The following is an 11,175-nucleotide window of genomic DNA, read 5'->3' on the forward strand; positions in this document are numbered from 1 at the left end:
TGTATTAGCAGGCATCACCCATAGGAAACCCGAGTATCTCGAGATGCGCAGAACGTATGCGCAGTAACAATAGTAGGCACCGTCCTTAAGTTACTGCAAAGAAAGAAGTAATTGTTTCCTTGAATCAATAACGATGACACGAGACGCTCATTCTGGTTCTAAAAAAGGAAAGGACGCTTTTTAGCAAGCTTTGTTGAGCTACCCGCCTCGATTAACTCGCTAGCTATAGCTATTTTCGGGTAACATAAACAATTAATGTAAACTGATGAACATCAAGGTAAATAAATGAAGTTGTTGTTGTTGTTTATGAAACGTTTGAAAAGTTTGTTGTTAACAATTTAACTTTAAATATTTAAATTAAAGATAATGATTTCTTCTTCTGTAAATGTTAGCGAACACACTAAGGTAAAAGAAAATAAGAAACTTATCTTATATTTTTTTCTTTCTGAAACAAATCAATCACTAATGAGTAGAATTACACGATTTTGTTTGAAGAAATAAAACAGGAAATATTAAAACCGGAAGGAGTAGTCAAATCAAACCACCACATTACGGTGACAAAACTTGGTGCCAAAAAGTTGGATGGAGGACATTGGCATTTATTTTCACTTACATCCGAGGAATAGTTTTGCTTTTGCTTTCATCAATTTTTCTTTTTTGCTTATTAGAGTTACCTTACTTATTACAACTAGTGTTTAGCTAGTGTATAATTAAGTCACAGTTTTATTTGGTATGATATTTGTAATTTTTTGTTTTCTTGTTTCCCTGCCTCGATTGGTTAATTACATGCGGGTTGAAGTATTTGTGTACTTATTTAGTTGCTTGTAATATAATAAAGTTGTTGTGGTTGTTGTTTAGCTGTTGTTACATAGACGTTTGTGGCTGGTTCAGACCAATACGCACAGTCAGAACAATGCCAATGTGATTGTTCCCCCCCCCCCCCCCCCTCGCTTTCTTTTCCAGTCCGAAAAACCCAGTTTTCCGAGTTTTCAATTCTTAATTCATAAGCCTCAAATCACTATATATTCCGCTGAAAAAGCTGATACAGGCAGATTGAGTTGTCCATAAGTTTCCTTAATTATCCGAGCATTAAGGAAGACTAAGGTAAATTTCTTCTAGTTTAAACGAAACCTTACGAAATAATTATGGTCAGGGATGGGCTCTTTGCACTAACTGGTCACATGGTACAAATCCCATCATACTGGGCCCAATTGTTCAAAGCCCAATTAAGCTAATCCTGTAAGATAAAAATAGAGCATGGTATCGTTGATGAACCTGTTAAACCGGTTAATAACCTGTTGGTAAGACTAAAATAAACATGACATCATCCTATTATAATTAATGCCACATTAATATGAATCCACCGCATTTTATTCATGAAATCAAGACAATAGGCGATGACGTCATCGGCGTTTATTTATCCCCCGCAATTAAAATAATGAGATTCCCCAGCAAAAAAAGAGGAATAAAACATCCTTAACGGACTACTAACACTACCACCAGGAAATGCATCCTAAATCTTTTCGGAATTTCAACCTCGTCAAACGCATACTTTTTTATGCAACTTTGCCCGTCTTCCACACCAAGTAACGATCAGAGATGGAGTTAGTGCTTTTTTCACCAGTTCCAACACAAGTGGCGTTCACCTGTGAAGCTTTTTTCATGAGTCTTCCTTTTCATCAATGTTAACGATCATCTTAATCAGCCCACGCCGGCTATTAGGGCAGGCTGGGGCATTTTGGAGGCGTCAGTACGTCTGACTAATCACCACCTGTCACGTTATAGAATATTCCTCTGAAAGTCTCGCATTTTGGTGTCTTTGGTATCATACTCTTTTGTGTCGCATCGCTTTTGTTTATCATTGCATTTCTTGTTATTGCTTTAATTAGCTTTAGTATTTAACCTACTCTGCAACGCGTTATATTCAACAGACGATGGCAGATGACACTGCCTAAAAAAGTCATTAAAATTGAAAACAAAAATGTTCTACCATTTTTTTTTTATAAAATTACTTACAAGTCTGCTGCTCCTCAGACCATATTCTTATAACTACTCCAAAAAAATGTGACGCATCCCATGGCCCTGGAGCTGGACTATGGAATCTAGACAACCAACCTTTTTAAAAGCAAATTTGGAAGTCCAAGACTATGCCTTCATATAGATACAATCTTTAATACAACAGCTTTATTGTTATATACCGTATGGGGGAAAACGAAACAAAATTAAGGGGGGCCTTCAGTTCTACTTAAACGCCACTTTTCCGCCACTTTACATGGCTTTAATAAAAATATCTCGTTCACGTTTCAAGCAATCCAAAAACTCTACACTCATCCCGTGAATCTGTTTTGTGGGGTGTTTTGTGAATTTTTGGGTGATTTTTAGGTATATTTGGGAGGAGATAATTTTTCTTGAAGGATTGGTAAAATTAAGAGAAATAAGAAATATTGAAGATTTAGTGAAGTTTTAAAATGAGAGTTTTTAATTAATAATTAATAGACGGATACCAAGTTAGTCCACTAGCAACCTGGGGTGCTCTTGCGTGGGTATCAACTGTCTGCTAGTGTTCCAAAAATCATTTTCTTTCTTCTATCCCTTCTTAATACCTCTTCAAATTTCATTCAAATTTAGGTAGAATCCCCCCTTAAGATCAAAGGCTCCTAAGAGCCAACTAGTGAATGCAAGAAGGGAAAAGTGGCAACTATGTTCAAAACAAGATCTTGTACTATTGTTAGATGTCATGTGACTAAGAACTAGCCAACGAATGCGTGCGCTTTGGCGGAAAAAATCTTCAGCTGTATAACAACCATTCTTACACTTTGAGAACAGTGCAAGGTCCAGAATCCTGAGTCCCGTCCAGAGTTTTAGAATTCCTTCTAACTTGCTCTATTTTCTATGGTTAAAATAAATCAACCTTAAACCGTTTTTAATGACATCCATAGTTGTTTAAATGTGATGCAAATTAATGCTATGACGTGGGCACAGGGCACATGAACCTGTAAACAGCTGTCCATTCTGTCCGTGGCATACTTTCGATCTGTTTACAGTCATTTCATACTTACTTCCTCATCCGAATTGTTGTTTGCCTTTTGGACATGGCTTTTCCCCAAGGTTGTCAGTAACCACTGCAAATCAACTGCTGTGTTTGAGGTATGTAATTCCCATTTGCCTTGACATTTCTCTTCCTTTTAATTTTTTTCTTTAACAGCTTTTTCCCTGTTTTTATTTTTATTTTTTTTTTTGGGCGCTAATTTGCATACGATGGTTATACACGAGATGACTTCATAAACTACGGAATGGTTTTGGCAGCTCGATCACACTTAACTCTATAGCTCACCTCCTCGGCTTCGTCTACAGTACTGTCGTCTAAGCTAAACTAGCTTTAAAGCGCATATGCTTGGAAATTGCAAATGAATGCGGACCAGTAGTTCATGAACTTAAATACAGCGCCTAGCGAGGGTTTACAGTCGACACGATAACTCGAACCTTCAAGGGAAATTGAAAGTTATCGGGAGTTCGAGTTATCGAGAGTATATATATGTAGAAGATGACCTAAAGGGAAAGGAAAATTGGTTCGAGTTATCGGGAGTCGATATGTATATCGATTCTGCTGCCAAATAATATTTAAGTTTGATGACCATTGCGCTCCGGGATAATTTTGCTTGATATAAGTTGGTAGAAGGGTTGAAGCGAGTTATATATGTCTTGGGCTAGTATTAGTGCTAAAGTTGCTCTCGGCCAGTACGCCCCGAGTTACTCTTACGCTTCTTTCGTACTTAGCAACCATATTATCAGGGAAATGTGCTTTGCTGATTCCTCCTTTTTTCCCACAAAACTGGAATACATTTGCAGTAGTTTATCAGCATTTTTAAGATTCTGAAAATTAACTGGGCAAACATAATAACAATGATAATAATTTATTCACTTAATACAGCGTCTTTTAACATTAAAATGATCAAAAGCGCTACACAAGCGATAAGTTTCACTTTTCACTTAAGCAATAGAGGACTTTTTCCGTGTTTACATAGCCTCATCTAAACACGAGGGGGGGTTGGGAGAATTCGAGAAAGTTATGCAAACCTGAGACGCAGTCGAGGGTTTGCATAACTTTCGAGAATTCTCCCAACTCCCCGAGTGTTTAGATGAGGCTATGTAAACACGGGGAAAAAGTCCTCTATTGCTTTTATAAAATATTTCTAAAACAAATAATTCGACAAATGAAGGGAAATTTTGTTTATCTATTTCTTGATTGAAATAGATGTTCTCAGTACACGCTCTGGACAATCATTTTTGCTACTAGCCAATGAAAACGCGCATCTGACAACACAGGAACCAATCAAAATTTGCGTTATAAAAGTCAAAATCAAGCAGAAATTTGTGGCAAACGTCAGCGAGCCCCGTGAGGATGACGGCGATTTCAGTTTTGAATTCTCGTAAATCTTACAGAAAAATACCGAACATTCGGTGAAAACTAGAAGAAATGTTCAAAATATACGATTCTGTAAGGAAAGAACTTCAAGATGAGGAGTTTATTTAAGCTGAAAATGAATGTCACTGTGCATGGTCGCTCTTGAAAGTTACGTGAACTTGCCCGATGTGGCAGCCTGAGATGGCCGAGAAGTCGAGTCGCTCATCGTGCCTTGTGAAGTTTTGCTGTTTAGGAATCATAGCACAAGCAGCGGATCCAGACTGTGAAGTTGTTGCTGGTAATAGTAATCGTAACAGTAGATTATTACGCTGAGAAAGTCTCAGAGAAAATAGATTTTATACAAATTTGACAGCCAAAACACGGCAACCGGCCGTACAAAGTTTGATTTGAAACATTTATAGTCTGTAGCATATAGTTTTGTGTTCGTTTTCGTGTACATTTTCTGAATAAAGAATGTCTTTTAGGAAATTTTATTGTGGTACTCAGATGCAAAAATTACCTTGAAAAACGTTTACTGCGTATTTGCTGCATATTTTGTCGTCTTCACTTGAGCTCCCTCGACGAGGTCGTCTAGCGAGGCAGGCAAAGCGCTGTGGCTCTTCTTTCTTTTGCTTTTTTCCCCTCGGGTTCAGGGGAGGGAGGAGATAGGCAAACCCCGATCAAAATTTTGGGAAATTTTTCACCATTTCCTCAACAGTTGTACTTGAAATTACTTTGCGAGTCTTGCGAAAGCTTTGAAATGTTTTCAAATTGTGCCGGGAGACACAGAAAGCGTGACGTCACAACCGTGTTTACATACTCTCATCTAAACACACCTATCGACCAATGAGAGCGCGCGTACTATCTCAAATATTTTATAATAAGGTTTGGCAAATTCGAATTCAAAACAACATCACTAACTCTACAAAAAATAGCAGTTGCTACTCAACTAAGACAATTACAAACTCACGAGAGCTGCTACACAACTCAGTTTAAATGTCGATCATCCGGTTTGATCTCTTCGGTATGTTAATTTGTTTCTATTTCCCGAGCGTGACGAAATTTACATTATTCATTTGGTATTCAAATGCATAACAATCTGTTGAATACCGATTGTGACTTAGATAAATACCGACTCGTATTTCATAGCAACTTGCAGTCAAACGTTCACCCAATGTTGCCTGTTCCGGTCTTGTATATAAGGAAGTGAAGATTTTTAAACTCCATTTTACACTGTTTTCAGATAAGATAGGCGTTTTCAAGGATAATGCTTCTGTGGAGAACTTTGGGATTGTTTGTCTTTTATTGCTGCTTTACGAAATCATCAGGTATGTATGAGTTACAGGATGCCAGATTATTATGAGTGTTCAGACACCGTAAAGTGATCGGTTAATTTTCACCACAGTTCGCAGGAACCTCTGCTGGAATTACATCTGGGCTAATAGGAACGGCTAGTAGATTAAGGGTGCGTTCGATTGTCAAGAAATCCCTGATTAGAGGTTTTTGGAGTTACCGTGGAGTACACAATCCTTCTTAAATTATCATGTGTAAGGGAAAGTTTGCAGGAATGTCTTCTCAAATTAACTTTAAAATAGACATTTAACAGCTGTTCCGCTTACTCTTATTCCAGAATACAGTCAATCGAACGCATCCTAAATGTGTCGAGAGTATAAGCGGAGAAATTTCAACAACTTTCATGTGAATGGTCAAGAAATTTGGCTGAATTTATATTAATAGCCGAGAATCTCTAAAATTTGAACAATGAGCGACTGCATGAAAGCCTCTTAAAATTTTGCTAAAATGCCACACTTATCAGGTTTCTTGACATAAGGCTGCTAGCAGATTAGATTGATACGCAATAATTTCGACAAGTAGACCACTGCATGGGATTTTAAGTCAAGATGTCATTTAGCTTAATTTTTAAGCCATTCGTGATTCGGTCGTGGGAACTTGTTTTACTTCCGGTTAAAACAAAAAGACAATAACAACAATGCACTGTATTCTCTCAGAAAGCGCGGGAAAACCACAGTCACGCAGGATGAGGTGTTTGTCATTCAATTTAGTAAATGAAATTTGGTAAATATTTGATGCGAAGAACTAACAAGACACAAGTTTAAGAGCGATTCGTATTCACACAATAAAGAACGGTTTTTTTTTTTTCACTGACAGACATTATTGTGAAATATAAACATTTCATGACACTGAGCGGAACTTCATTGATACTTTCTTCAAACTCTAATATCACCAATGGAACATTTTTTGAATTCTTATGTCACTATGGAAACTGCATCAAGGAATTAGTCTCATTGTCAGTACTAGAGAGCTTTATTTACTCTCTTACCTCTCAGGGGACTATTCTAACTGGCGATTAGTTTTGCGGCGTCAACGGCGAACACCAGCTTTACCAACAAGTTACGTTGTTGGTTTTGTTTTTGATTCGTCCTGCCTCGATAGTTTCTTCTCGATCTTGGCAAAATGAAATTACAACGTTGCGTGACTAGTCCAATTTGCTGTTATGCACTTCATCGCATTTAAATGACAAAATACCCCTTTGTTCTTCGTTTTTCTTTCTCTTTTAATTACAGGCTATTAAGCTTCACGGTTCTTATCCATTCTAATTACTCCTTTAAAACTGTCGTTGCAGGGTCAATACATTGGCCAGCTGGCTCATACGGGATTCCTAAAGCTGCATCCGGGTGTCCTTCTGCTGATGGTTTTCAGTGGCTCATCGGACGAAGATACCAGGACACTGAAGATAATAATCCAAAAAACCATAAATCACAGGAATTTCACCTTGATGCAACAGTGGACAGCAAAAGAGGCATTATTCGCTCGTTTTGCATGAAAACAGACAAATCAACTGACGCAAATAGAAGCTCTTGGCCTCTAGGTAACCGCTGCAATGCATTGATAATCATCGCCAAAACCATGTGTGTCAATCTTTCACTATCCAAAAAAATAATAAAATGATTTCCTTTTATTACTCTTATCCTCAGGAAAATACTGCATTTACAAGAAAGGCGGTTCATGCCCCACAAATTTGACATCAGGATTTATCAAATGGGACGACGAGGACAACAATAATAAAAACAACAAGTCAGGGACACTTCCTGATGGCGTATATGATCACAACACGAAGATTGAATTTTGCTGTCGAACAGACGGAAACATAAGGGATCCCATCTCCCTTCCCACCCTGAAACCATTTTTCTTGCTGGCTTTTGAATCAGCTGAATGCCAACAGGTGAAGTGGGCTGTAGTTAATGTAGAATGGATACGATTTGATAATGAAGATACAGGTAATATAGACGGCCAAGGAGGGTCATATCCACATGGTGCAGGAATCGATAATCACAAGATTCATTACTGTTACTATCAAGGTAAGTATTTGTAATTATAGCGTGTTTAACATACCAGAAGAGACCAATAATTGTAAACTTAAAAAAAAAAAACACAAAGCACAGTTTTGTTTCTGTTTAATAATTTATTGATTTGTATTGGGGTTTACAGAGGTGTACATGTGACTCAAATTCTACCTATTGATTGGTCATAACTTTGATGAATAATTAATGATTTTACAAAACTATTATAGCGACACGATACTTCGTGACGTTTTGAGAAATTTATCAGGGTAAATCATGTCGAATTCGTTTCCCCGTCATCCAATGCATTCCTCTTCGGCAGAGGAAGCCAAACAACAACAACAACAACAACAACAACAACAACACAAAGGAATCAGTAGATACGGAACAATCTGGTAAAACATGGTGGATACAACCTTGGCTTTCGATAGAATCGCGTACCGCTACCTTTATTAATGTAATCATTTTCATTTTCAGAGGACTACCTTAAAACTTAATCAATCTTCAAAGCTTGTTTGCCTTTCATTTGTCCACATAATTTAGCAAAGACATTCTTTGTACTTTTCTGGCTTGCTTTGAGAGGGGCTAGGAGAAGAATCGGTTAGAAATAAAACATTTTATTTTTGTTTGTTTACAGGATGCAACGTGTCCCTAGCCGGAGGTAACGGGACTTTCCACTCACCAAGCTACCCAAGAAAGTACGCGAATGGACAGTACTGCTCATGGAAAATCACGGTCAGCCCTGCGTGTCATATTCGTTTAACTTTCACAAACTTCAGTTTACAAAGCGAAAATAATACGGATGGCCTGTACTTGTATGATGGAGATAACGATACGGCGAACGTATTAGGAGTTTTTTACGGAGATCATCCTCCCCCCATTGAAGGAATGTACTCTTCGTCAAACCAAATGTTTGTAGTATTCAAATCAGATAAGAACGTCTCGTACACTGGCTTCAGTGCCTTATACGTTGCTGTCAATTGTTCGAGTAACAGTTCCTCGACATCTGTTAGATCAACCTTAGGGATCACTGGATTGCCAACATCTACCATTGGCTCTCCGAAGAGATTGCTTTCCTCTGTAACAGCATCGTTTAATAAAAAACCGGTAGCTACATCAGCTACCACGGGGCCAATTATTTCTTTAACGACCTCAGCTGAGAACACGTTAACTAAAACAGGGCTGGCTATGATAACATCAGTCACAGACCTAGTAATACAGAGATCCTCTAAAACGCCACGATCATCTATGACATCCACCGCAGTGCGGATGATTACTCCATCTAGAGTTAAACCAGTTGCTACGTCATCTGTGGCAGGCGCAGTGGTACAAACAACAGGTGCGAATACCAAATCATATGAATATTCTTATCATAGGAATTTTTTCTATTCTATTTACCCTCGTTTCTGCATTTTGGTTCTTGAATAACAAATTCGCTGATGGCTCTCACCTGCCATCAATACGACTCTTGTTATTTGGCATCAAATTCAACTTAATTGTTACGTTGTTACTTCCTTCGCATTTCTAAATGTGGCTTAAAAGGCAATTATTAACAGGATATAAGCAACGTCAGACAAATTTCATGCATTGAAACCCAACCAATTGACACAATTCCTAGATTTTAGGACTAACAACAGGCATAGTCAACAAAAGAGCTTGAAGTTGTAAAACAAAAAGGTAATTTACCAGTGTTTTCGTTTCCTTTATGTTTCTTCGCAGATCCTATATATTGGCCCGCTGGTTCATACGGGATACCGAAAGCTGCATTCGGGTGTCCTCTTGCCGATGGCTTTCAGTGGCTGATTGGACGAAGATACCAGGACACCGAAGATAATAATCCAAGAAACCACAAATCACAGCAGTTCCACCTTGATGCAACAGTAGACAGCAAAAGAGGCATTATACGCTCCTTTTGCATGAAAACGAACACATCCACGGACTCCAAAAGAAACTCTTGGCCTCCAGGTAAAATAATTAAGTATTCAATCCAAAGGTCATTATGTAAAACGATAAATTAAATGAATCCCTGTTGTATACGTAGAGATTATTAGCCAATTGACCTATCAATATTTTACAGGTAAATATTGTATTTACAAGAAAGGAGGATCATGCCCCACAAACTTGACATCAGGATTTATCAAATGGGACGACGAAGACAACAATAATAAAAACAACAAGTCAGGGACACTTCCTGATGGCGTATATGATCACAACACGAATATTGAATTTTGCTGTCGAACAGACGGAGACATAAGCGATCCCATCTCCCTCCCCACCCTGAAGCCATTTTTCTTGCTGGCTTATGAATCAGCTAAATGTCAGCAGGTGAAGTGGGCTGTAGTGAATGTGGAATGGATACGGTTTGATAACGAAGATACAGGTAATGCAGACGGCCAAGGAGGGTCATATCCACATGGTGCAGGAATCGATAATCACAAGATTCATTACTGTTACTATCAAGGTAAGTATGTGTAATTATAGCGTGTTGAGCATACCAGAGGCCAACGATTGTAAACTTAAAAACAACACAAATCACAGTTCTGTGTCCGTCCTAGCGGTGTAGGAAAGCTCATCAGTGTGTTCGTTGCGACCTTTATTGTTAGTACAGTTCTTCGTAAATTTCTCTGAGTAGTTGATGTACATTTTGAAAGTGTTAAGCAATAGAGCGTATTCGTATTCTCGGTATTGAACGAGAAATACACAATTTTGCAAATGAGACTCAAGGACGGTCCCTACTATTACCGAAGTATTTTTGTGTGGTTTATGACTATGCGGAGAAAGCAGATCTTAACAAGGGCTATTGAAATCCAAAAAGTAAATCGGGAATAACCACGCATTTTTTTTTTTTTTAGAGATAGTTAAGCAACAGTTGTTCTAAAAAAAAGCAATTTACGGTGTTTTTTTCCTAATTGAAGCTTTATTGTCTTTAAGAGCAATTCTCCAGGAAAGTGAAGCAAAGTTGGAAATGAAAATTTTTAACCCCCCTTCATTTTTTGTGTGGAGGTAGGTTACCTGGAGGGATGAACAAAAACAGCCATATTTGGATCGGCAGGTGCGTCGTTGCCATGGAAACCGCACTTGATCAGGTCGGTCTGAGGTCTATGTTTTGACCGAAAAATTCACTCTCAAATAGTAAAAATAAACGAGTCTGGTTCTCGAATACATGTCAACCAATTCAAATGAAACTCATACAGATGGTAGAGCCACTCTCCCAGTTTATAAAATTTGCTGTTAGAGTATTTTAGGTTCTATAATCAAGAAGACAATGTTCGTATTACTATGTTGCCTGTCAGCCATTTTGACAAGAAGGAAAAACAAGCACAACCATATTCGTTATTTCTCCGAAAGTACTCTTTCCACATAAACCAAATTAACAGCAGGGCTTACATAGATATTGAAGTTTATAAA

General features: G+C 38.0%; 1 protein-coding gene across 3 annotated transcripts in view; it reads left to right on the forward strand.

The window, feature by feature from the left end:
• The first annotated feature begins 3,114 nt into the window (after positions 1-3,114).
• The window catches only part of LOC146466386 (uncharacterized), a 24,261-nt gene continuing 16,200 nt past the window's right edge, over positions 3,115-11,175 (forward strand). The window contains exons 1-7 of one of the 3 annotated variants that reach the window (XM_085127373.1): positions 3,115-3,147; positions 5,649-5,733; positions 7,050-7,295; positions 7,402-7,785; positions 8,405-9,106; positions 9,487-9,732; positions 9,845-10,228. In XM_085127373.1, coding sequence (XP_084983499.1) covers positions 5,673-5,733; positions 7,050-7,295; positions 7,402-7,785; positions 8,405-9,106; positions 9,487-9,732; positions 9,845-10,228 — 2,023 coding nt within the window. In that variant the 5' untranslated portion in view covers positions 3,115-3,147; positions 5,649-5,672. Of the gene's footprint in view, positions 3,148-5,526; positions 5,734-7,049; positions 7,296-7,401; positions 7,786-8,404; positions 9,107-9,486; positions 9,733-9,844; positions 10,229-11,175 lie in introns of those variants that run through there. The other 2 variants (XM_085127374.1, XM_085127372.1) reach the window with 2 other exon arrangements.

This window comes from Pavona decussata, unplaced genomic scaffold (genome assembly GCF_977016875.1).
Source record: "Pavona decussata unplaced genomic scaffold, jaPavDecu1.1 SCAFFOLD_144, whole genome shotgun sequence".
In the NCBI taxonomy this organism is placed as follows: domain Eukaryota; kingdom Metazoa; phylum Cnidaria; class Anthozoa; order Scleractinia; family Agariciidae; genus Pavona; species Pavona decussata.